Source organism: Sciurus carolinensis, chromosome 18 (assembly GCF_902686445.1).
Source record: "Sciurus carolinensis chromosome 18, mSciCar1.2, whole genome shotgun sequence".
NCBI lineage: Eukaryota > Metazoa > Chordata > Mammalia > Rodentia > Sciuridae > Sciurus > Sciurus carolinensis.
Genome location: NC_062230.1, coordinates 34782020 through 34808482, shown reverse-complemented (window position 1 = coordinate 34808482; position 26463 = coordinate 34782020). Strand labels below are relative to the sequence as shown.

General features: G+C 55.2%; 1 protein-coding gene across 3 annotated transcripts in view; it reads left to right on the top strand.

Moving 5' to 3' along the window:
* Abat (4-aminobutyrate aminotransferase) overlaps positions 1-22377 on the top strand; it is an 87769-nt gene extending 65392 nt beyond the window's left edge. For all 3 annotated transcript variants that reach the window (XM_047533353.1, XM_047533354.1, XM_047533352.1), the window contains 10 exons: positions 6411-6491; positions 7066-7158; positions 7548-7610; positions 9692-9755; positions 10226-10374; positions 11734-11871; positions 12650-12817; positions 14118-14264; positions 18322-18433; positions 19382-22377. In XM_047533353.1, coding sequence (XP_047389309.1) covers positions 6411-6491; positions 7066-7158; positions 7548-7610; positions 9692-9755; positions 10226-10374; positions 11734-11871; positions 12650-12817; positions 14118-14264; positions 18322-18433; positions 19382-19503 — 1137 coding nt within the window. In that variant the 3' untranslated portion in view covers positions 19504-22377. The remainder of the gene's footprint in view (positions 1-6410; positions 6492-7065; positions 7159-7547; positions 7611-9691; positions 9756-10225; positions 10375-11733; positions 11872-12649; positions 12818-14117; positions 14265-18321; positions 18434-19381) is intronic.
* The last annotated feature ends 4086 nt before the right edge of the window (positions 22378-26463 follow it).

The following is a 26463-nucleotide window of genomic DNA, read 5'->3' as shown; positions in this document are numbered from 1 at the left end:
ATCAGAAAGAACCGCCCCTTCCTCCTTATAAGTGGGTGGCCCTGCCCGGGGGGCCCGGGGACATCCTTGCCTCCGGTGAGCGGGCTGGCGCAGGGGCTGCGGCGGAGGAAACCGGGGTCCCGGGGAAGGTATCTGAGGAGGCCCGTGCGACCGAGCCTCGTGGACGTGTTTACAGTCAAAGACCCGCTTTGTTTCCAAGTGTTGAACAAATCCCAGATGCCTCGGCAGTTGGTGCAGAGAAGAGCGTGTCAACAAACATGTCAAACGCGTTTCAGTGTCAGCCGCCTGCGGAGGAAGACTTCCCCAGAGGCACGCGATGGCAGCCCGGGGTGCTGGTTTCCGGAAGGAACCCCCATCCCTGCGGGGAGCTCCCGGCCCACCCCTCCCCGGTCTAGGGTCGCTCCCACCCGCTTCTCCCCTGGGGGCTTTGCCAGCAGCCGGCTCCAGCGGTCCCTCCCACCCCTGTTCTCGCCTCGCCCAGCATCCTGCCGGCTGTGTGCACACAGGAACCCTCCCAGGTCCCGGCCTTCAGCAGGCCGCCAGAGGGTGCCAGCCCTTGGCGGCCTGGCTTGGGCTTTTGTCCCCAGCCTTGCTCCTTGACATCTGCACCCTCAGCAGGAATCCACTGAATGCTGCCCCGCGCCTGGTGCTGCCCTGGGCTGGGGTTTAGAGGGAGACCTGCCTCCTTTCTGCAAGCCTCGGCTCAGGCCCCTGCAGAACAACAGTGATGGCTGACGGCCACCCCCACAGGGACATTTCCACAGGTGTCAGGAGGCTGTGAGTGGCAGCTGTGAGTGGCAGCTCTCAACTGGAGACGCACTCAGGAATGGTTATGGTATTGTACCCGCTCGGGACAGATGCCTGCCAGGCCCTCAAAATCCCGAGAAGGGGCTTATCAACCCACCTGCACCCCAACAATCCCACCAGGAAACTCCCACGTAATGATGTCATGTGACGGCAAAAATGAGACCCTGCTCCCTGGATGGAGTGTGTGGGTCCCGGCTACAATTTCTTATGTCACCGGGGCCACCTCATTATGTTGTCCACAGCTAGGCAAGGACCGTTGGGCTCTGTGCGTGCCTGGTCACAACGCAGTGGACGGCGGCAATCTGACTTCAGACCCAGACAGAGACCTGTGACTTCTGGGCCTTTCCATTGGCACAGCTGTGTGAGACTGAGCCCCTGCATTCTCTGAAGGCCACGTCACCTCACAGCTCCTTACAGGCACCTGGCCCCCACTTGGGCAGATGAAGACCTCGAAGCTCAGAGAGGTTAGGTGACTTGCCCATGGTCACACAGCACTGAAACCAAAGCCCATCCTCTTCACGCTGCACTCTGAGACTGCTGAGCCGACCGTGAGGCTTCTAGACGCCTGCCCTCATTTGATCCTGCGACCCGACGTCCCAGATACCTTCTGCTCTTGATGCCATGCTTTTCTGAGCAAGAACGCCACCCCCACAGCTCTCCTGGACCCAGAAAGGCAGTCACGCTGCAGCCTGCCTGTCCCCTCCGGGAGCTCCTCCCCTGCAGCCAGGGACAGTGCGGGCCATTTGCCTCCACCTACTCTCAGGACGCACCTGATTTCTTAGGAGCCCCACGAACAGCTCAGGGCCAGGAGGAAATTCTCCCAGAAGGTCCCTAAGGCAAGCCAAGTCTCCAGTTGTGCCGAGCCAGCGTGTACCCAGCATATTGACATCTCCAGGTGAGGCTGCCTGGCGTGTCTGACCGAGTGGCATCCGAAGCCAGCACACCTGGGTCTGAGTCGCGATTCTGTCCCTTTCTGTCTGTGCATCTTAGGACAAGTTGCTTGACCTCCCTGGTCCTTAGTTTTGCTAACTCTACAATGGGGAAGCTTATCTTTCCCTCTACTTATCTGAGAGCCACTTGGGAGGTGATTTATTCAGCTTTTTGGCTGCTGTGACTAACGGACCCAAATGGCACAATTGCAGAGAAGAGTTTATCTGAGGGCTCACGGTTCCAGAGGTCTCAGTCCACAGAAGGCGGCTTCTTTCCCTGAGGCTTGAGGTGAGGCTGAACATCATGGCGGGAGAGCGTGGCAGAGGAAGCGTTCACATGGTGATCAGGAAGCAGAGAGAGTTCACGCTCCAGATACAAAATATATACCCCGAAGCCACGCCCCCGTTCCCGCACCTCCAGCCACACCCACCACATCGGTTACCCCTATCAGGGGGTTGTTCACTGATTGGGTGAAGACTCTCACCACCCAGGCATTTCTCCTCCGAACCTTCTGGTGTTGTCCCGCCCGTGAGCTGCCGGGGGACACCACGTCTAAACCCTAACGGGTGGTCGCAGAGCAGGAAATGCATCAGAGGCATGACTCTGCCACAATTTCTAGTGACCCAAGCCAAGTCCCAAAGCCACCAGGACAGTGACCTCTGGGGCCTCCCTGCCCTCAAGTCTCCCCCACGCAGCGATGCCACTGTTTGCATTTGCATCAAGCTTATTACACCGATTATGTCAGAGAGAGAGAGAGAGGTACCCGGGACGCCCCCAAATCCCAGGACAGCCCCGCTTCTCTAATTAAGTCCTGATTTTAGAATAAGTTCCAATTGACAGGTTGCAAAGATCGCTGGGTCTGCCCCCGCTCTCGAGGTCACCTCTCACCTCGCCACGTCCTCTGTCAGGACAGTGCATGGCCCTGCTCTGGCCCGTGACAAGCTGCAGCCGGGGCGTCACGGTCCTGGGCGTGCCGTCCTTTTCTGCTGTGTTCCAGGTCTAACCTAAGAGGCCACGCTGCGTCCAGTACTCAGACCCAGTTCCCAGGCCCCGCGGTCCGCCCAGCGCAGCCCCTCAGACTCCTCCTGCCCTGGCCACGGGAGCTGGGGACCCCCGGACTGTCCCAGACTCCGCTGGCACCAAGACAACGCAGGGCCTGGGCTCCTGGTCCGCCCGCTGTGTCCCTGGCTCAGGCCCCTCCTGGGCCCCAGAATAACCCCCTGCGGCCTCCACCCTCCCCACCCCCCCACCCCGTCACCTGCAGAGCTGAACTGTGTGAATTCGCTGGCCCAGCACGTTTGGCGCTGGCTCTCCGGCGCTGCCCTCCTCCACGGCAGCAGCTCGCTCTTCTGGTCAGTACAAGTGACAGGGTCAGCCAAGGATGCGTAAAGCCCCCGCCCAGCGACTGCCAGGTGGTGGGCACCCCAGGTGGGTCGATGCTTCTCCCCCAGGGCTCACTGTCCGCTCTCTCCGGGCCCATCCCCTCCTCCTGTGGGAAGGACCATGGCCCCACCTGGCCTGGTGCTGCTCCAGAGAAAGTCGCAACCTCGGCGGGTGTTCCTTGCACCCTTCAGGCAAGTAGGTCAGGCCCTGTTCTCCCCATTTTAAAGATAAAGTAGTTGAGGCTCATTAACTGTAAGCGACTTAACCTCAGTAGCTTTATCTCCTAATCTAGCACTTTCACACGCCCCTGGGTCAACATTGTGTGAGTGAACATCCTTGACTGTCCAGAAATATAGTGCAATATTTTTATAAGACTCTACAAATATAATGCAGCAGTTTTATATTAAGACTCCATAAATTATTTTGAGAATGGAGTTCAGCATACAAACCTTGGAATGGTCATTTATAAAATGAAAAAGAAATATCCACTGTAATCTAAGCCTTCCGTGTAACTGTAACCTTTGAAAACGCCTCTCCACAGCCACGTGACCTTGCTTGGGTTAATGCGCTTTCGTTCTCGTGACTGAGTTTTGGGTTCTGAGAACATTTCTCCTTTGGTCGTTATAAACATACCACCTGAGTAAGTCAATGCACACTTTGTCCATGTTTGGTCAAGAAGTGAGATGACCAGCGAGGGAGGCGACCCACACCTGTGATCCCAGCCACTCAGGAGGCTGAGGCAGGAGGATCGCAGGTTCAAAGCCAGACTCAGCAACTCAGCAAGGTCCTAAGCAACTCAGTGAGACCCCGTCTCAAAATAAAACCTACAAGTGCTGGGTGCTGGGTGTGACTCAGTAAAGCACCCCCGGGTTCAATCCCTGGGACTCCCCCTCCCACCGAAAAAAGAAGTGAGGCGTCGCGATAGCCAGGTCAGCGCGGGAGATACTGCCGGGTTCTCCACACAGGGGGACAGGCCCGTGGTGGTGACTTCCTTGTGGCCAGTGTCCTTCAGGGGCTGGCCGTTCCTGGCCTGGGTTTTTCTTCCTCTCCCTTCTGGCGCGTGCGAGGACGTGGCAGCAAGCCTGCAGGGTGAGAGCTGGTGAGAGCTGGCCCTCCTGCCAGGGCCTCACCTGTCAAGTGGGCAGCTGGTCACCAGCCCTGGGTTTAGAGGCAGCATGAGAAGGAGGCAGTGACCGGAGCGTGGGACTGACCCACAGACAGAGCTTGTGTTAAGATGATTTGGGCCAGAATTTTCAAGTTCATGCCCATTAAGATCTGCATTCACCTCCTTCGCGATGTGGGTCCTGTCTTTCTCCTGGGCCGGGCAGCCCGACCCACCCTGGACAAGCGACTTCTCCTCAGTCCCCAGTAGGACCCTCATCTCTTGAGTACCAAGAGCTGGCCTCTGTCCAGCACCCAGCTCGCACTGTGGACGTCCCTGCAAAGGGACTCCTTCTCTGGACCCACATCTGTTACTAGAGAGGAACATCAGGCTGAGATGGAGAATTATCTCTTTCTCTCTCTCTCTCTCTCTTTCTTTCTTTCTTTCTTTCTTTCTTTCTTTCTTCTTTTTGTACTGGGGATAGAACTCGGGGGCACTCGACCCCTGAGCCACATCCCCAGTCCTATTTTGCATTTTATTTAGAGACAGGGTCTCACTGAGTCACTTAGCACCTCACTTTTGCTGAGGCTGGCCTTGAACTCACCATCCTCCTGCCTCAGCCTCCAGAGCCACTGGGATCACAGGCGTGCGCCACCACACCCAGCGAGAATTGTCATTTCCGAGCATGGCTTTTTTCATGCTCTGTCCTCTCTTCTCATCAGCTGGGACCCCCTCACATCAGGCCCCTGTTCTACTTGGAAATTCCAGAATTACCATGGCCTCATGGTGCCTTTTTTTCTTATTCTTTAAAATATATATATATTGTATAATTTCCACACAGTAAAATCACCCTTTTTGGTGTACAGTTCTGTGAGTTTCAGCAGGTGCGTGGGTCTGTAAGCACAGCCTGAGCCTAGACACATCTGTCTACCTGTGTTCACACCGCCATTCTCAATGGCCAACGGTGGAGACAACTCAGGTGTCCCTCGGTGATGAATGGATAAACAAGTGCACTCTCTCCGTGCAGTGGAGTATTACTCAGCCATAAAAAGGAAAGACATTTTGACTCATGGAGCGACACAGATGACCTTGAGGACATCAGACCAACTGTAATCAGCCAGTCACAAAAGGACGGACGCTCTGATTCCACTTGCAGGACGGCCCTAGAGGAGCGAGTGCCTTGAAACAGAGAAGAAATGTGGTTCCCGGGGGTTGCGAGGGGGGACTGGGAGCTAGGGTTTCATGGCGACAGTTTGGGAAGATAGACAGTTCTGCAGGTGCACAGGCGTGATGGTGGCACAAAGCTGAGAACGTCCTCAGTGCCACTGAATTAGACTCAGAATACTTATGACAGTACCTTTTACGTTGAGCAGCTTTGACCCTGATTTTTTAAAAAATCCAGACGGAGCAGTTCCTGCCCCAACATCCCCCGCGCCCCTCCCAGCTGGGTCACCCTGGCTATGGCTGTCCTTGTCCCCGGGGGTTTGCCTTTTCCAGAATGTCATGCGAGTGGAAACAGACCGCACAGCCCGTAGCTTCTGGCCTCTCCACTCCGCGTCCGACTCAGCTCCCTCCACGTGGCCGCCCGTGTCGGTGGATTGTCTTGACAGGCTGGTCATCTTCCGTGCTGTGCGTAAGCCACGGCCGATTCCCCTCCTCCCAGTGGAGGGACAGTGCAGTTGTTCCCAATTGGGGGCCAGGGAAGCCACCACAGAGGTTCACTCCCCGTCTCCGTGAGGGTGTGCTTCCCCGTCTCCCGGGCAAGCATCTCGGGCGGGTTGCTGGGCCACAGGGCGAGTGCCCCTGGACGTCACGGGAAGCTGGCCCCTGCTTTCCCAGGTGGCTCCAGCTGGGAATGAGTTCCAGGGCTCTGCATCCCGGAGCGCACCTGTCCGTCTTCCCATTCCGATGGCGTTTAACAAAGAGATCCCGCCTCCCTTTCCCCTGCCCCCCACCATACAGCATCTCATTTAATCATAAGGGCGCACCCCACCAAGGACGCCCTCTCTGCAAATCCAGAGCAAGCCTAGCGAATTCCTCTGGAGAGGAAGGAGACGTGTCATCGACACGGCCAGAACCCCAGCAGCCTGCGTGCCCCGTGGGGCCTATTTGAACCATCGCTTATGGAAAGATGGACAGAGACCCAGGCCGGGCCCGGGGTCACCGCCCGTTGTCTGGTCTTTTGCAGAGCACCTTCATCAACAGACCTGCGCTGGGCATCCTGCCTCCAGAGAACTTCGTGGAGAAGCTCCGGGAATCCTTGCTCTCTGTGAGTTGGGGGGACGGTCCCACCACTGTGCAGCCCTACCTCCACCCCAGCCCTGCGACCCCGGGGGTGGCCCAGGCAGGGGCAGCAAAGGATGGTGATGGAGGACCGGCCGCTGCTTCTGTTTCCAGTTTTCCTCTTGAAGGAAAGGGGTTTTTGTGCGCAAGGCACAGGGAAGCCAGGGGAAAGCGGTGTCTGTCCTGTGGCGGGAGCTCGCCCGAGTCACTCGGTCCTCCTGAGGTTTCAGGTCTAGTTGCTACAAGGATCGAAGTCTCTGGGGACCCAGCTTCCCACCTGGAGCGTGCGGCGCCCACGGGCAGCAGCTGCGTCGGGAGGTGCGGATCGGGCTTCTCTGGCCCTGCTCTCCCCTCTGCCGGCCTCAGGCCTCCCCGCGCTCCTCCCCTGCCTCCGGAAGAGCCGGAATCCACCCTCCCACCCCGGCTCCTCCAGGACATCCCGTCTCCCCGCCTCCCTCCCTCCGCCTCCTGATGTGGAGCGGTGGGGCCAGGGCGCGACAGGTGCAGGTGCAGCTGGCTGTCCCCAGGGCCTGGGCTCACAGCTGGCTCCCTCGCTGCAGGTGGCTCCCAGAGGGATGTCCCAGCTCATCACCATGGCCTGTGGCTCCTGCTCCAACGAGAACGCCTTCAAGACCATCTTCATGTGGTACCGGGTAAGGTCTGGGGCACGAGCCCCGCTCTCCCCTTGCCTGACAGTCACCCCAACAGGCCGGCCGGTTAGACGTCGGTGGCCCAGGTGGACTCCAGAGAGGGCCTGCACGGAGCTTCACCAACATCCCGGGTGGAGTGGTGGGAAGGCCTGGTACCAGACCTACCTACCCAGTGGGTGGCACTCCTTCTACAGTGTGACATGCGCCCTCCCACAGGGCGCAGCTGGTGCTGACGGGACCTTAATGCATTTCCTTCGTTGCCAGCTCCAGCTACAGTCTGCTGTGCCGTGGGGACGCCACCATCAGCACAGGAGACCAGCCCAGAGTCTGGGGGCAAGGGAGAGGCTCTGTCTTCACAGCGTCTCAGACTTTGTTCTGTTCTGTTTTGGCAGAGCAAGGAAAGAGGGCAAAGGAGCTTCTCCAAAGAGGAGCTGGACACCTGCATGATTAACCAGGTGAGTGCCGTGGGCTCCGCCCCCATCCGGCTGTGGGGAGCTGCCCAGCCCCTCGGGCAGACACGGGTCAACCCAGCCTGTCCTTCCCAAGCATCCTCCCTTTGGAGTTCCCTCCCTGGGCATCAGGACCGAGTAGAGTTCTTTCTGACCAGCCTTCACAGTTTCCCAGGACAACTGACTGAATTTGACAGATCTACAAAGGCCATTCGCGTATTCTCTAGAATAATCCAGAGCACCAACACGAATGTGTACAAAGAGTGTTCTGTTAGTGACACTGACCAGAAAGGACTGGAAACCACCTGTGTCCCCAGAAAGGACTGGTAAAATGTGGGAGTTTCAAATGGAACCCTAATAGTTCCCAGAGACACCAAGGAGGCCACTGCTGGGAATGGAGGTGGCAGGGGGTGCTGCAGGGAAATCTAGTTGACGGCCATGTCCGTCACCTTCCTGTTGCTGTCACAAAATACCTGGCATAAACGACTTGAAGGAGGAAAAGTTTACTTTGGCTTGAAGTTTCAGAGGTTTCAATCCTCTTGCAATAGGACCTTTGGGGTCAGTCCAACATGGTGGGAACCAGAGACGAGGGGGCAGCCCACCTCTCTGCGATTGGGAAGAGACAGAGAAGAGCCAGGGGTCTCAATATCCCCTTCGAGGACACGCCCCCAATGACCTAACTTCCTCCCTCTAAGCCCCGCCTCCAGAAGGTTCCACCCCTCCCTATAGCACCAGAGCCCTTGGGGGCAATTACAGGAGGAGGGCAAGACCCCCACCCAGCTCCCACCACAGCAGGTTTGTCTTCATTTAGTGTAAAGTTCAAACGTAAGTGTCTGCTGCTTCAAAACAACAGGGCTGAGGGGGCAGCCGGCGTGCAAGGCCCTGGGTGCCATCCCCAGCACCCTCTCCATCAGCCGCTGCCCACGTTCACGATACTCTTCAGCCGCAATAGTTCAGAAGGCGGTCCCTTGGGCTGGACGCGCGTGCCGTGACTTAGGGAAAACGGGAGGGTCAGTCGTGGACACTGCTCTGACCACATCACGAGGCTTGCAGGGAAGTTCGCTGGCTTGCCAGCGGCTGGCCCGGCTGCCGATCCGCAGGCTTCCTGATCTCACCCCGGCTAGTGAATGTGCCTCGCCTCCTCCGTGCTCCCGTGAAGCTCCTTCAACTCCAGATGTCCTCTCTTTCTTCTCTTCTGACCCTTTTCTTCACGGCCCCTATCCCGCCTCCTTCCCCGAGGACCGCGCTTCCCTCACTCCACAGCCAGGCGCGTCCTTTCCACCAGCGTTTTCAGATTTCCTTCTTCGTTTTTAGTCGCTACATTCAAATACGCATGATAATTACATTTGTGATCTGGAGACCGAGAAAAAGTGGCCAGAAGGCAGTTTGGAATTTGTGGGAAGAGGTCTTGGAGTTTTGCCCAGAGGTCTCAGGGAAAACGCGGCCAGGACCTCCCGGTGGCCTCTGAGGCTGCCCCACACGTCTGCGAGTGAGCTGGCAGGTGTTTGGAGTCCCCCGTGGAGGACCAGAAAGCCATGCAAGCAGGGCCAGCTGTGTCCTCTCCTGGGGCCAGGCAGGGGTTGGAGTTCTTGCCTTGGCTTCCTGGTCCTCCCCACCCCGGGGCAGCTGCAGACGGAGGAGATGGGAAACCTGGGTCTCCCCATGGCCCCGCCCAGCAGGCCAGGTTCACAGCCCCCAGCAGCACGGGGACCCCTGCGAGTTGAGGAGGGCAGGGCCACAGCAGAACTGGCTGAGTTCAGAAGCCCCAGCCGGGAGGGGTGGGCGGAGAGCACTGTGGCCACCTCCTGCTGCCAGGAGGAAATGGCCGGAACCGCACAGCCTGTGGGCAGCCGGAAGCTCAGATGCATGTGGGACTGGTTTGAAATTTGGTGACCTTTTTTTCTTAATTTTTAAGTGCGTGAAAGAACAGGACATCCGGGGGCTGGGTCGGGTCTCCGTCCAGCTTGCAACTCCTGCCTGGGAGGGATGTGGTGCTTCCGACAGACCTGGGTCCTCCTCCAGCTGCCGGGGCCACAGGGGTCCCCAGCCCTCACGAGGCGACTGACGCTGGCCTCTCTTGGTTCTAGGCTCCCGGGTGCCCCGACTACAGCATCCTCTCCTTCATGGGTGCTTTCCACGGGAGGACCATGGGTAAGGAGGGACGGGTGGGCCCAGGGTGGCATTTAGAGCCATGGCTGCAGCAGCAGCAATGGCACCGCTGCCTTTGGTCTGGCGCAGGCGGTTTACACAGTTCTGAGTCCCCCAAGAGGGGCACCGCCATGTCCACCCTGCAGATGTGGAAATTGAGGGTCGGCAAGGGAAGGAACTTGCCAAGGTCATTCAGTGGCAGAGGCCGGGGTCTAAACCCTTGTCTCTCATCTTCAGAGCTTGTGTCTAATAAGTGGTAAATCACAGACAGAGTGCACACGCACACACGTGCACACACACACACAGCAGTTCACGGGCTCTGCTTCAGCTTCAGGAGGTTACAAGAGCTGGGCTCTGCAGGCCAGAGACTCCCTGGGCATTGCAAGTCTGGGGCTGAAATCGTGACCCTTTGGAAGACGGTCGGAGCCCCTGCCCCAAGTCAAGCGCCTGCCTTTCTGTCTTGCTGGACTCAGGTTGTCTGGCAACCACACACTCCAAAGCCATTCACAAGATTGACATCCCGTCCTTCGACTGGCCCATCGCCCCGTTCCCGCGCCTGAAATATCCTCTGGAAGAGTTTGTGAAGGAGAACGAGCAGGAGGAGGCCCGCTGCCTGGAGGAGGTAACCCGCCCCCGGCTCCCTCCCTGCTCCTCCTCTCCAGCCCCGGCCAGGCCCCAGGAGGACAGACAGGCGCTGTGGGGATGTGGGTCATGGTCCCCGGAAGGGAGGCGCGGGGACAGGGAGACCTCATGCCCCTCCCGTTCCACATTGGGAAGGGCGGTGAGACCCTCTTCCTGCCACCTGGCGTTCATCTGCCAGTTCTGGTACCAGCTTCTCCACTGCTCATGGTTCTCGGGGACAGGCTGAGACACCTCCTCATCTGCAGGGAGAGCGATCCCCAGGGCTCTGTGGAGGGGTTGGGGGAGCTCGTGCGCTTGGTCCAGACTGAGCGGCGCTCTGCTCATAAAATATGCATGGTATTTCAAGGGCTTAATGTGAAAAACTAAATAAAAATATCGCACTAAAAAATTTTAAATATTAATCACGTGTTGACATAATGGTTTGGATAGATTAGGTTCAACAAAGTGCTGTTACAATTGATGTCACCCTTTTTTTTTTTTTGGTACTGGGAACCGAGCCCAGGGGTCCTTCACCACGGAGCCGCATCCCCGGCCCTTTTTTCCTTTTTATTTTTAACTTTGAGACAGGGTCTCACTAAGCTGCTTGGGGACTTGCAAAATTGAGATGCTGACTTTGAATTTTTGAACCTCCTGCCTCAGCCTCCCAAGTCGCTGAGATTACAGGTGTGCACCATCTCGACGAACATCATGGTTTTTAAAAATAAAAAGACATTAACTTTAACAGCGTTTTATTGAACCTAACATGTCAGTGTGTCACTAGTATTTCTAAATGATCAGGGAGACACTGTATCTCGTCGAATGGAGTCTGGAACACGAGGTGTATGTACTTAGAGCTCAACTCGGTTTGCACCCGGCACATGCCGAGTGCTCCCCCAACCCACTCCACACCGCCCTGGTGGGCTCGCTCTCTGCAGATGAACTTTGCAACAGTGTCTTAGAGAGGCGCCATCTCAGATTCTGCCCAAAAGACGCTCACCAGCGGGAGAGCGACAGTCACGCAAGGGTGACCGTGCGCAGGAAGGGCGGTGAGCTCTCCTGGACGGCGATCCTCTCACCGCCCACAGCCGCCTTGCGGATCAGGACCCGGGTTTCCCGAGGTGCAGTCGCCTGCCCCAGGGCTGGGCTTGCCTCCCCCAGCACTAGCGCCAACCTCGGGTCAGACGCTGGCAGCTACGCGCTCCTAATGGACCCCACGCTGGTCCCCAAAACGGCCCAGCACTCTCAGTACCGTTCCACGGGGTTGGCAGAGCCCCAGACGCCCTCTGTGGACACAACCTGGGAGCCTCCGGGAGGCCGTGTCATCTTGGCAAGCTGCTGTCCCTTCCCCTTTGGTTTCCAGGTGGAGGACCTGATCGTGAAATATCGGAAAAAGAAGAAGACGGTGGCTGGGGTCATCGTGGAACCCATCCAGTCGGAGGGTGGAGACAACCACGCCTCGGACGACTTCTTCCGCAAGCTGAGAGACATCACCAGGAAGGTCAGGGGACAGGGCAAGGCCATGGGGGCTTGTGGGTTGCATTCCCGGAGCAAAGAGTGAGCTTTGGAACCCATGGAATTTCCCAACGTGCAGCTGCGGTCACGTCATGGAGGCGGGAGGCCGGAGGGCAGACACTTCTTTAAAATCTTATTGCTGTCTTTGTTTGGAGCTTTCTCGATAATTAAGCGGTTCCTGGGGAGGCCTCAGCCTCCTCCCTTTCCTCTCCAGAGACCCCACCCTCATATTTCAGTCGGCTGTGGTCAGTGGGGCCCCGAAGTCAAACTATTAAGTTAAGATCATGTGTCTACTTGAACGGGTTGTGGTGTGTGGCCAGTAAGTTCCCAGATAAACGCTGTAAGTCGTGAGTTGGTTTAGACACAAGTACCATGTTAGCAATGGGCAGGGCAACAGGTAGAATGTGGCACCTGAGCGTAGGAGGTGGGTCCCCTCCTGCGTGGACACAGTCCCTTCTGACGGGTCCATCCCAGGACTGAAGCCAAACCAAATAGGCTTGGTGTGGCTCTCGGTGGCCCTGCTTGTCCCAGCTCGGCAGCCTCTGGACACACTCAGCGACCAGTGCAGCTCGGGCTGGAACTGCCCCTCTGCTGGAAGGCTTGGTTTTGATTGGCACCACCCAGGAACGTGGGTCTGCTCTGCAGCTTAGCCAGCAAGGAGACATGGCTGGGTTCTGGGTTGGCTGGCTGGTCACTGCGCGGGGCGGGGGCCACTGGCCTCTGCAGGTGTTTATTTCTCCGTCCTGTCTCCTGTCTGGGGACAGCACGGCTGTGCCTTCCTGGTGGACGAGGTCCAGACCGGAGGAGGATGCACTGGCAAGTTCTGGGCCCACGAGCACTGGGGCTTGGACGACCCAGCAGACGTGATGACCTTCAGCAAGAAGATGATGACGGGGGGCTTCTTCCACAAGGAGGAGCTCAGACCCAGCGCTGTGAGTGGGCCCGCAGGTCACAGGCAAGGGCGCGCCCTCCCCAGAACCACGCCTCTCTCGGGGAACTCAGGCCCGGTGTGTCTCCGTGGTGTTGGACGGCCCCGCTTACCACTATAGTTAGCTGATGGTCACGGCCACCCCAGCTCTCTCTGCAAGTCCCTCTGCACAGCCGTCCACTGTCAGACTTCAATAAGACTAACAGCTGCCAAGTCAGACCGAACACTGCCCTATGCTAAGCACTCCATGTGTTCGTATAATCCTCCCAACGATCTAACCAACAGGTGTTAATTTTATTCCCATTTTACTTATGGGGATACAGGCGCAGAAAAGTTAATAAGTTGTCCATGGTCACACAGCCTGTAAGTGACAAAGCCAGGATTCAAACCCAGAGCCCACGCTCTAAACCACTGCCCTGTACTGCTGTGCGTATAAACAGATCGTCATTTCCATGTGCAGAGAGAGAGAGAGCCAGCAGGGGCTCAGAATCCTCCCTCCCATCATCCCTACATGTCGCTTCTACCCTCAAGAAGACTACCTTGTGATCTGAAAGGGCGACTGGAATTCCAGGCGTCAGACCTCAATTCTAGGCAGTAGGAAAGAAATAGAAAGGAATGAAAAGGTGGCCCCTTCCTGTCCTCAGCAGCCATCCCAGAAATCCCACATGACACTTCCACGTTCCATGAAGCTGGGTCACACTTCCCGGAGGCTGGGGGGCGTGTTTTCGCTGGCCACAGCCGCGCCCTGAACAGCTGGAGCGTGCGTAAGGCAGGTCACCTGTGCGGGGCGGAGTGCCCGCAGCCCAGTCTGGCTCCCCTCTGTGAGTCCCTCACCCCTCAGAACCTCTGCCCTATAAAACAAGGATCACAGCCTGGTCACCCACCCCAGGATGAGATTTTGGTCAACAGCAAACCCCAGATGTCACGGTGGTCCCCCCGGATTGCATCCCCTGTGACCTAGCGGCATCTTAGTTTGTGGTATGCTCACTCCGTGATTTCCACATGGTGACAAAACCCCCTGGGGACGCATCCCGTGATAATCAGTGCAGGCCCCAAGTGAAGGGCCTACTGTCCCGGCTTCCCCAGGCCTGACGCATCTCCGAGGAGCGGGGACTTGGTCTCCCCAGAGCGTTCCTGCCCGGAGGGTGGTTGTTGGAAGGATTCTGGGGGGCGGGGGTGCTCCCCTCCTGGCCCTGGCAGGGGCTCCCTGGTGAGTTTCTCTGCTCTCCAGAGGAGAAGGTGTGCAGGGCTGGGGGCCCTGCACGGAGTGGCCGCGGAGCCTCCTGACACCCACCTCCTTCCAGCCTTACCGGATCTTCAACACCTGGCTGGGGGACCCGTCTAAGAACTTGCTGCTGGCCGAGGTCATCAACGTCATCAAGCGGGAGGACCTGCTGGATAACGCGGCCCGTGCTGGGAAGGCCCTGCTCACGGGGCTGCTGGACCTCCAGGTACCCCCCGAGCCCTACCATCAGGTGCCCACACCCCCAGGGTCACAGCTGGGCCCCTCAGTGTGGCCCTGCACCTGCTGTTTGGCAGTCCTGAGCAGGCCACCCTGCAGAGAAGGCACCCGCACTGCTCCACACCGACCCCACCGCCCGCTCCCGACTCTGTCACATCCCTCCTTGAAGAGCATCCCGCGCACTGCCTCTCACCCTGGCCTGTTCCTCATTCCCTCTTCCGCTCTGCCTTCCACTACTCCCTTCGCAGCAGTCCTGGTCCCTGGGATCTGCAGCAAGCCATAGGTAATGTTAAATGTTCTAGAAGCCAGGCGAAAAGTAGACAGGAGGAGGTACAATTGATTTTAAGAATATATTTTACTTAACACATTATACCCACAATATTATCATTTCAACAGGTCACCAATATGGAAAGCAAATAATGTGATATTTCAGATTCTTTTTCTCAACCTTTAAAATCTGATGTATATTTTAAACTTAGAGCATGTTTCAGTTTGGACTCATCACCTTTCACCAGCCCCTGGGCAATACCGCTTTGCATTCGAGCTTTTTGTCCAACACACACAAATGCCCTCTCCTAGACTTGGGGTCTAGTGGGAGGTGGTTAGAAAGAACCAGTGTTTCCAGGACTGGCCAGCAGAGCCCACAGGAGGGAAGGAGGGGTGACTTTCTCCAGGTAGCTGGTCTCAAAGAGCCCCTCCCCTGGGATCTTGAAACATCCATTTATCTATGACATGAGCAGAAGCTCACTGAAGAGGTGATGATAGTGTTGATGGTGATGGCGATGATGTTGATGGTGATGATATTGACAGTGGTGGTGATGGTGATGATGTTGATGTGATGATGTTGATGGTGATGGTGATGGTATTGACGGTGGTGGTGATGGTGATGATGTTGATGGTGATGGTATTCACAGTGGTGGTGATGGTGATGATGTTGATATGATGATGGTGATGGTGATGGTGATGGTATTGACGGTGGTGGTGATGATATTGGTGATGGTGATGGTATTGACGGTGGTGGTGATGATGGTGATGGTGATGGTGATGGTATTGACAGTGGTGGTGATGATGTTGATGTGATGATGGTGATGGTGATGGTAATGGTATTGACGGTGGTGGTGATGATATTGATGGTGATGGTGATGGTATTGACGGTGGTGGTGATGGTGATGATGTTGATGGTGATGTGATGATGGAGATGTTGATGGTGATGGTATTGACAGTGATGGTGATGGTGATGATGTTGATGGTGATGATGGAGATGGTGATGGTGATGGTGATGGTGATGATGTTGATGGTGATGATGGAGATGGTGATGGTGATGGTGATGGTGATGATCTTCATGCTGGTGGTCATGACGTTGATGGTCTGTGTTCTTTGCCGATGTTTACCTCTCTGCCATGATTAAGGACCTAATGATAATAACTTCCATTAATTGAGAACTTGATGTGCCAGACAGTGTGTTAAGGACTTATCTTGTTTAATGTTTAGAATAGAGTTGCCATATTTCGTGAGGGAAAGGCAGGACCAACGTTAAATTTAAATCGCAGAAATTCAAGATCCAGAACTTGGATTTGGGTACCAGAGGAGTCAGGGGCTCAGCCCCACTCCCATGCATGGTTGCCAGATTTAGCAAATTAGAACATAAGATGCAAGATGCCCTGTTAAGTTGGAGAAACAGCAACTGGTTTTTTTTGTTTGTTTGTTTTTGTTTTTTGTTTTTTTTTTTTTTTTTTTTAGCAGAAGCATATCCCATGCCTGCAACACTTAGGACACAGTTATACTTTATAAAATTATTGGTTGTCTATCTGAAATTCAAATTTAGTTTGACATTGTATTTTTACCTGGAAACCTTAACTCAGAATGACTTCAGGAAAATATGACTATCCTCATTTTCTGGAGGAGAAGATGGAGGCTTGGGGAGATGCATCCTTTGCCCAGGCCCAGGCAGCAGTGAGGGAACCAAGCTTGAAACGCAGGTCTGCCTGACTGCGAAGACTCTGAAGGGGTCAGTGTAACTCGGAAGACAGCTGAGAACCCCAGTGGGTGTGCTCCGGATGGAGTCCAGAAACGGACTTCTCTTGAACTGGGTCAGAATTTAAACTGAGGTTGGCAGAGGGGCAGAGCACCAGGGAAATGTCCATCCAGCTGGGGAGCTTTCACACTGGGGGAAGCGGCATGGGCAGAAGTGACAGGTGGCACTTATTTCCCTGGGAGACATGGGGGCCCTGCTCTGGTTGTCCGAGGGTCCAGACCAGACAGGGATCTTGGTGTCCTGGGGCTGCCCCTTGTCTGGAGCTGATCCCTTCCTGAAGGTCAGGTGGACCCGGGGCTGCCCTCCCCATGAGCCATCACCATGGGCAGCTTGCGGAGTGAAGTCAAGCCTCCCTGGCAGAACAGGCCCAGGTGAAGACAGCGCCAAAAAGGGTTCCAGGGACCTGGCATCCTGCTTCTGAGAACCCGAATGGGGGCTAATTTAGAGGGAGGGATTCTTGGTCCCTGCTGGGATCTCAGAAAACTGTAAGCAAGAAGGAGTTGGGACTATAGGAATGCCCTAAAATAATCAGGGGGAATGGGTGAACCGAGGGGAAGATCCTTGCGCGGATGCACATGGCAGATGCACAGGCCATCGGAGCCCGGCCTGGAGGAGGGGCCGGGGCTCTTACTGCCCTGCACTCACTCATTCAGCCAACAGCCACTAAGCGTGTGTGTGTGTGTGTGTGTGTGTGTATGAGTGTGTGTGTGTGTGTATGTATGAGTGTGTGTGTGTGTGTGTGTATAAGTGTGTGTGTGTGTGTGTGTGTGAGTGTGTATGAGTGTGTGTGTGTGTGTATGAGTGTGTGTGTGTGTGTATGAGTGTGTGTGTGTGTGTGTATGAGTGTGTGTGTGTGTGTATGAGTGTGTGTGTGTGTGTATGAGTGTGTGTGTGTGTGTATGAGTGTGTGTGTGTGTGTGTGGCCCCAAGGTATGACCCAGTGAACAGACCTGGATCCCGGCCACCCTGAAGACCACCTGCTGGTGTGTGAGGGGTTCCATCACCGCCAGAGCATGGCTTTACCTCCAGTTACTACCGGGAGTGGCCATGAAAGAAGACCCGCTCTCACAGCTCTGCTGCCAGTGCCCTGAAAGGCCTCCACGTTACCCAGGCCTTGGCCACTGTCCTTCACGTGGACGGTGGAGAGCAGGAAGGGATGGACCTGCGGTCCAGGGACTGTGTGCCCAAACTGCTGCCAACTGGGTGGCTTAAGATGAGAACTTATTCTCACACCGTTCTGGAGGCCAGAAACCTCGAATCGAGGTTCTGGGAGGGCAGGTTCTTCCAGGAGGTTCCGCCTCACCCAGCTCCTGGGGGCTACTGGTTCCTTGGCAGTCCTGGGCCTGTGGATATGACCTCCATCCCCTGGCCTCCTTCCCTCTCTGCTTGTGTCCGAACTCCCATCTTGTAAGCAGGACAGCTGTCTTGGGTTAGGGCTTACCTTCGTTCCGAAGGACTCATCTTAACCTGACTCGCTACCTCTGCAAAGTCCCTATTTCCAAACAAGGTCATTTTCAAAGTTCCAAATGGGGCAGCTGGGTACCATCCAACCCAGTGCATCCCCAACCCCAAAGCTTTCAATGAGAGGGAGCATTCCTTCTAGAAGGACCACCTTCCTAGAACAGCTAATAATAGAGATGGCTAATATCTATAGAGCACCTACTAAGTGCCAGGCCCTGGGCATAGGACTTGGCACTTAGTAGGTGCAATGTCCCATTGAATTCTCTGCACAGGTCCTTAGGGTCAGTGGCTTTTGCATCTTCAGTTTACAGAAGAGGAAGCAGGTGTGGGCCACGGACGTGCCACCCAGGGCTGCAGTGTGGAGGAGACAGCTGGGTTCTGGACCCAGGCCCGGACGCCTCCAGAGCCAGAGCTCTTCACCCAACAGTGGTCCTACAGTCCAGGCAGAGTCCCAAGGGCTGGGCCAGGAGAGGCATCTGAGAAAGCACAGCCATCGAGCCCAGCTGGGGCCCAGGTGATGGCTCTGACACCCCCTGTCACCCTACTGCAGGCCCGGTACCCCCAGTTCATCAGCAGGGTGAGGGGACGCGGTACCTTTTGCTCCTTCGACACTCCAGATGAATCCATACGGAACAAACTCATTTTAATTGCCAGAAACAAAGGTAAGGAGGCCCAGGATGGATACTGAGCTCCAGCAGTGTCCACAGTCACTGTGAAGAAGTCCTCGGGGTCCCTCCTTCGGGGAGGTGCAGTCTCCCTGGAAGGGGCAGGGAGCACGGCATTTTGCAATCTACTGCGATCACGAACCCTGGGGAAGGGGAAGGGTGAGACCACCAGGCGGGGCAGCGGCGGGGGCCGGAAGCCAGGGAAGGCTGCTCGAAGGTGGCACTTCACCCCAGATTGACCAAGGGACAGGGCTGGGCCAGGTGGGGAAGGAGGGGAAGCATGCGGGCACAGCTGAGTGAGGTGGGGCTGACAGGTGGAGGGGCAGAAGAACAGGGAGGTGGGGCAGACAGGGACGCAGGCCCACGCCAGGAGCCTGTGCATCAGCTCGGGAAGCTGACTACCCAGGAGCTCCGGGAAGCCGCCCAAGGGTTCCCAGTGGGGAGGGGGACATTTTGATGTGATTAGAGCACCTACTACGTGTCAGGCACAAAGTTGGATCTTTTTTTCATGGCTTTTCCTGGCTTCTTGTAGAAGCCCTGCAGCAGCCCTAAAGGCCAGGGATAATCAGCCTCCTTTTTAAAATGAGAGAGCCCGGGGCTGTGGGGAGGCCCTGGGTTCCATCCCAGCGGGCAGGGGAGGTGGGAGCTGCCCGCTGGCCGCCAGCGTCAGCCGGTGCCTCTGCCCCAGCCGCTCACACCCACACCGCTCTCAGCTGCTTGCTTGTTTCCTATCCCGCACGCCATGAGCTTCTGGAGGGCACCAGGCGGGAGGGGGAGAAGAGGAGGAGGGCCGCGGGGAGGGGGCTGGGGAGGGGGCTGGCGAGCCGAAGGTCAGGCAGAGCCCGGGCGGGAGGACCAGGGTGGGCCAGTGGCGGGTGAGTGTCCTCCCTGCGCTCCTGGCACAGGCCGCAGCCCCCACCTAACCGCCTCCTGCCTCTTCCCCAGGTGTGGTGTTGGGGGGCTGTGGCGACAAGTCCATCCGTTTCCGTCCCACTCTGGTCTTCAGGGATCACCATGCTCACCTGTTCCTCAATATTTTCAGCGACATCTTAGCAGAGTTCAAGTAGAAAAGCCATTTCCACGACACTCAGAGAAGCCGATCTCAACAGTTGTCAATTGATTAGTTTGCCTAATTCATGTTTCCACTTAGAAGTGTCAGAGGCGAATGCATGAACTGAAGGGTTATTGTGGGGAGGGGATTTTTGGTGGTTGTGGGGAGGGGAAGGGAGGTGGGCTGGTTTTGATCTTCCTCCCAGCAGAGCCGGTGCCGGTTGGTTTCCGTCCTGGACACAGTCTTGGAAAGGGCCCTTTGGTCCTGGCCATATTTCAGCCCACCTCACCCCAACAATTTCTTTGGAAGCCAGTCAAGGGAGTCCCACCCACGCCTGAGGCTGGTGGTCAGGGCCTTGGGTTCCAGGCCGTGTCATCAGAGATGGCCGGCTTCCCCTCACCCTATGCAAGCAAACATGCCCTCCCCTCCTTCCCCCGCGCCTGGAGCTCTGAGCACCCCATGCTTGGTTCGGTGCAGACCTGGACCGTTCCCAGGAACCAGCAAAGCGGCACAGGATGGAGCTTGGGGAAGGGGGGCCTCTGGCCCTGGAGACTAGGACCACTCCTCACCATGCTCCTGGGTCCTCTGAACCCTCAGTTCCACCCCTGATGGGCTTCTGCCCTTGGAGGATCTCCAGGTGGACCAACTCCTACTGACACCCTCCATCCCCATACCCTCCTCCCTGTGTGTGCGGCCAAGACTGCGGCCTGAGCATGCAGGGGACACACATGAGCTGGAAGGTCAGAAGAACGAGCCTGTCCCCCAAAGAGCACAAGCCCAGAACCGCTTCATCCCATCTGGGGCCCCTTGGGGTCTGACTCTTGACCCCTCTCCCGGGAGGCCCCTTCTCAGCTTTCATTCATCCGCCTTCGCGCTGCTTCTGAGCAGAGCTGATCCACCAGCGGGCCGCTGCTGGATGAGGTTTCTTCCTGAGGGAGTTGGTGAAGGAAAGACACCAGAGCCCTGCACTTGGGAAAGCAACCTGTGGTTGGAGGTGGCTTCCTTGTGCTTGCCTCTGAACTCCACTCTGCCTGAGGTGCCAGAGCTGGAGACCACAGGTAGATGATTCTTACGTGGTTGAACAGGCTGTGGCTGAGGCCCCAGTATCTGGGCTGGAGCCAAGACATTATCAGAACTGATCTGACGTCAGATGCTCCTAAAATGAGCACCTGAGGGTCCTGCAGCCACGAGGCATATCTCGTGGGTAGATGGAGAGTCTGGCTTGCATTCTGTGACCAGAGGGGAGCCTCTTCGCCTCCTGGTGCCTTGGTGGACTCTTTTGGAAGACGGACGTGTCAAGGTTCCCAATTCAGCATTTTGCTCTTTCAGTAACTAATCATCCAAAGATTCAGCTTCCACTCTTCCTCACACTTGGTCATCAACCTTTTTTTGTTGAGAAATGAAATGTCTGACGGAGCTGGACAGACCCATGGATCCCGGTTCTCTGCCCTCCTGCAGTCTGCGGCCACACTGCCGCTTTTCCTAAGGTCATGTTTGCACTGCCAACGAAGTGAGGCTGGATGCCTCCCTCTCACTCATTTGTACGCTTTTTTTAATACATCAGTCTCCACCGCTCATCAAACTTTCATGAAATCCCTGTGCCACCCCAGGCCCTGGAAAACACACAGGAAATAAAACGTAGTCCCTGCTCTCAAAGAACTCACTACCCATAGGGAACGACAGATTCTAAGACCAACACCTAAATCAGAGTGGCGAGCGCAATGACAGAGGTGGGCGTGGAGCCTCAGCGAGTCTGAGGGGAGGGAGGACCCCAGTCTGCCTAAAGTTTAGAGGAACTTTCAAGGAGAAAGTAACGTCTGAACAGGACTTTGCAGAATGAGCAAGAGTTCCCCAAGCAGACAGGGCAGGAGCGCAGCGGTTCACAGGCTCACTCCTTCACTGGGGAGCCGACCCCACAGGCAGCGTCCCAAGGCTCCAGCCTTATTAACGAACAAGAACATCGCAGACCAACCATGAGGCACGTATCCGGTGATGAACGCCTTCTCCTGAGAACCTCAGCACCGGGTGCAGACGTTCCATAAGGTTCTTGGAGTCCGACGGATTTTGAGCCTGGCCACGGTGGGACACTTGGCTCTCTTCAGTGGAGGACGTGGCTCGGCGTTCTGTTCCCTCCCCGCTGGGTGTCCATAGAGGAGTGAGATCACTTCATCTGGAAAGTCATTTCTGGACTTATCGTTCACTCCTTACCAAGGGAAGTTACTGCTCGTAAAATGCTGAAGCCTTTCCCAAGTTCTTGTCGACTTGGGACATGAGCTCCTGAGATGTCCTCTTTGTGGGGTGGGAGTGAGCTGGAGGAAGTTCAAGGAAAAGAAGTTTTGGCAGAGCTCAAGATGGTAGAAACCAAGAAGAGGTTGGAGAAGATGCTGGGAGCCCAGTGGACAGGTTGCTGTCCAGGGCAGAGCCCAGGAGGAAGCACTTCTGTGGGGGTCTGGAGATGAACCCATCACCCATTAGAACCATCAAGTCTAGTGAACGTCTCTAGTGAGTATTGTCACTTTTACAGAAAACCAAGTCCAGTACTAGCAAGTCTTAGCACATCCTCCCTTTTATTATAAATGGGTGTTTTTTATAATTTTTACTGACGCTCAGTAACCATGCAAAATTGTGCTCAGCATTAGCATATCTGTATATCTATCCTATCTCTATATCAGCTCATGGTAGAAACCGCAGCTAGGGAGCATTGCAGACTCATGCACACAAAGTGATCTTGTTTACAGTACTCTGTTGACAGTGCCAATAAATGATAAGGAAATTAACATGCCACAATGTAACTGATGACCACATGCACAATTCCATGAATTAAATGTTTCCTGTGTTAATCAGTATTCTTAAATTAAAAAAATATTTATAATGGAAAATCAGCATGAGTGTGGACTTTCTGAGTTAGAAATGGTCTTGTTACACACAATTATTTGATAAGCACTTATGAAGCACCTATTGTATACCTCATATAGACGTGTGTGAGTCACCCTGGGCTCAGAAAGCACTGAGGTCATCACCATTACGCTCGTACCAGCGACAGGGATGTTGGGATGGACGAGGCGCCATCCTCTCAGCTAATGTTCTGGCCAGGAAAGGGGACAACCACCTAGTGCAGGGACGAGACAGACACTGCCTGCTGCAGGGGCACAAGGCCAGGCCTCAGTCAGCAGGGCAGAGGTTAAGCCCGAGTTTCACCTCCAAGGTGAAGGGGTGACTGACCAGAGCGACAGGGGCATTTCAGAAGATCACACCAGACAAAGGCGGAAGGCAGGGCCCGCGCAGGCGTCTCAGAGGTCCTTATCGCTAGATCACGAATAGCAGACAAGATGAGGCTCTGACAGAGTCAAGCAGGAAGGCAGGGCCCGGTCCCCTGGGGCCTCCTCTGCTACGCTGAGCAGCAGGAGCCTTCCCCGTGGGACATGGGGCCACCAAAGGTCTGGAGCGGGGGTCTCCAGAGCATGCTCCAGAAAAACTCCTGAGGGCTCCCCAGGAGGAGCAGGGAGGCGGGGAGAGCAGTTAGGAAGCTGTGGCAGTCCACCATGGCCAGCAGCCTGGGGGACGAGGACAGCGAGGCGGGCCGGAGAGGGGAGGAAAAGCAGAGTCCAAAGCCCCGGACGGTCATCCTCACCACTGAGGTGTTAGGACCGCCCTAAAGAGGTTTCTAAAACTCCTAATGTTTGGGCCTCACCAATTCAGAGTCTCCAGTAGCTACGACTGGAATAAAGTGGGAGCAGAAACAACCCAGAGAAGGCCCAGAGCCGCTAGGAGGCACTGCGGAGATGGCCACGCTCTGGCTCCGGTGTCCTGAGCTGGAGCCGCCTCTGCCCCAGCTGGAGCTATGGTGCTCGAGGTCCTCATTTTCCTCAGCTGTAAAATGTACGGTTTGGATCACATACTTCCACGGGCCTTCCAGCTGGGACAGCCAACAAGCCTATGAGACAATTAGCCTGGAAGGCAGTATTTACCATAAAGTGTACTTTTAAGCAATAATCCTGTGTAAACAGTGCTGATCGTCTCTTTTTCACATCTGTCAAGCATCCTGTTCTTTTTCTTTTTTTTTTGGCGGTGCTGGAGGTTGAACCCAGGAAAGCATCCTGTTCTGATGGTGCTTTAAAATTCTCACAAGGAAACTATGAGGTTCTGCAGACCTATGTTTAATATGAGGAAACTGAAGCCTGAAGGGGTTAGGAGCGCCTTCTCAGCCTCGCCACTTGGAGGCCAGGATTTGATCCATATGATTTATGGAAGAAAGAGCAGTGTGGACACGTGCATGCAGCCCATGAAGGACTGGGTGGGATGGGACTGTCAAGTACTCAGCCACCTGGTTTGGGTACCAGGAACTGAGCCCAGGGGCACTTAACCACTAAGCCACACCCCCAGCCCTCTTTTTTGAAACAGGGCCTCTTTAAGTTGCTGAGACTGGCATTGTGATCCTCCTGCCTCAGCCTCCTGAGTTGCTGGGATTACAGGTTGGGCACCACCGGGCCTGGTAGGCCTTGGAAAATTGACAAGGACTGTTCAGCACTAGTGTGAGCTCCAAATGCACATTTCTAAGGCAGCTGGATTAAAGATACCAGAACCTCAAGGTCAAATACTCTTTTAAAAGACACTGTTTTCTATATTCTGTCCTTCCCTCCCCTCTTGTGAGGCAGGACAGGCCAGTAGAATGACTCAGCTCTGCCACTTTTTAGCTGGGTGACCCTGAACAAGGCAGTTCACCTCTCTGAGCCTCACCTGCCAAATGTGGGTGATTATAGTAAATACTAATATTTCTTGAGTACTTCCCTGGACTAAGCACCATTATTCTAAGTGCTTTTCACATAATAGGTCCCTTAGTCCTCCCAATGATATACTGTTATCATCTTCGCAAGTGAAGAAACCAAGGCACAAAGAGAGGTTATGTGACTGGCCCAGCTCCCAGCAGGGCTGGGATTCACACAGACAAGAAACCTAGCTTCGGAATCATGTGCTTCACCCCTGCATTCTACTGCCTCCCTGGGGTGCTCCAACTCAAATAGCTACTGGCAAAATTAAATAAAATAATGTAATAATCACTGGCACATAGTAGGTGTTTAACATTCCTTTGATGCTGCCTCTTCATGAACAGGTGAGTGTGCCTCAGATAGAATTCTAACAACATTATAGAGCAGAGTTTCCACTCGTAAACATTAAATCCATTTCCCAACACAGGTACAGGCCTGACGCTGGACTATTTCAACTGTAAGTCAGTAAAAAGAATGTTTTGTCCCTCGAGTTGGTATAAACATGGCCAGATGGTATCAGCCCAGCCTGATTAGCTCTCATCAGGCAAGATTTTATGGTTGAATGCCACAGGATCAAAACAAGGCCATAAAAGTTGGACTCTGCCTGGGGTTCGATGGGACCCTGTTGCTTTCCATTAAGGAACTTACGTGTCCTGAAGTCATAAAACAGCAGCTAAAGGAAAGCGCCAACTGGAGTTGCTTGGGCAATTCACCAGGCTGTCCCCAGCGAGGCACGGCGCCCACTGAACCCGTCTGGGAGGGCATTTGACATGGAGACTGAATGATGGGCAGGGAGGTGGGTAGACACCTGGCCTGTGACAAGGTGAGGCTCAGGCTTGGTAACAGTAGGAAGGGCAACAGCTGTCACTGGACTTTGAGTGCCATGTGCTACCTGACATGCAAGCCAGGAACATCGACCGGATCAGAGCAGACCCCACGAAGGTCCAAGTGACAACCGTATGGAAACTCGACAGGCCAGACCACCCTGTCCTCCATATCTAAATGATACACCCACAGCACATGCGGGGTGGGAGGGGGTTGCAAAGTCCAGACAGGAAGGAAAGCCACTCTGCGAGGGACAAACACAGTCAGGTCACAGGACTGTGGGTTTCCTGTGTCCACTCAGCTTCAGAGTTCAGAATTGGAATAAGGCTGGGAAACTTCTCCCTGCTTTAGAAAGCTGGGGGAGCCTGCATACACAATCCTTCTTCACTTATTAAGGACAGCTATGGCTCGTTGTGAAAAGTCAAACCTTATCAGAAGGGTAAAAAGCTGAAAATGGAAGACTTCCTGTCTCATCCACCTGCCCCCACTGCCCTCCCCAGGGGTGACCGCTGCCAACCATGTTGTTCTGTGCTTTGCTCTCTTCACTTAATGCCACCCACGGTCACCTTGCCACAGCAGCAGATGTGGATCAACCTCCTTCTTTTTAAGGGTCACGTGAGAGCCACAGTATGGACCTACCAACATTTATTTAACTATGTTACCTACTAAGGGAAACTTAAGACTTTTTTTTGGTTAGAAATATTTAAATGAACATCTTCACATGTATTCTTGGGTATTTCTGAGATGATTACTCTGGAGTCAATCTTTGCCCTCCCCACCCCGCAAGATTCATGCTGGAACCTCACCTCCAGAGCAGTGGTATTTGGAGGTGGGGACTTTGGAAGGTGTTTAGGTCATGAACGGTATTAGCACCTTTATGAAAGAGACCCCAGTGTGCTCCTCACCCCTTCCCCCACGTGAGGCCATGGTCAGGAGATGGCAGCCATGAACCAGGAAACGGCCCCCACCAGAGTCAGCCTGAGGGGACGTCCCAGCCTCTGCTGTTTTGAGTCACCCAGCCTGTGGCAGTTTCATCTCAGCAGCCCAAAGGAACAATTATTTTTTGTTGTTGTTTTTAGAGGGGAGAATCCGAATACACACCACACCTGCATGGAAGCCCCCACCTGCATTTGTAGAGCCGCATCCCACCCATCACATGGCTTTGGGTAATTCCCAAAACTTGGGGTGCCTTGGATTGACATGGGAAGCACAGGAACACAGCTCCACCAGACTCCACAAGGCTGAGCATGGGTGACTCTTGTTGCCTTTGTCTTGTTCACTTCAAGTGTTCAGAACAGCTCCCCCCGACTGTGTTCCAGAAGACCCAGCTCATAGGACACTCACGACAGGAGACGACAGGAGCTGTGATCTTAGCTCAGAACGTA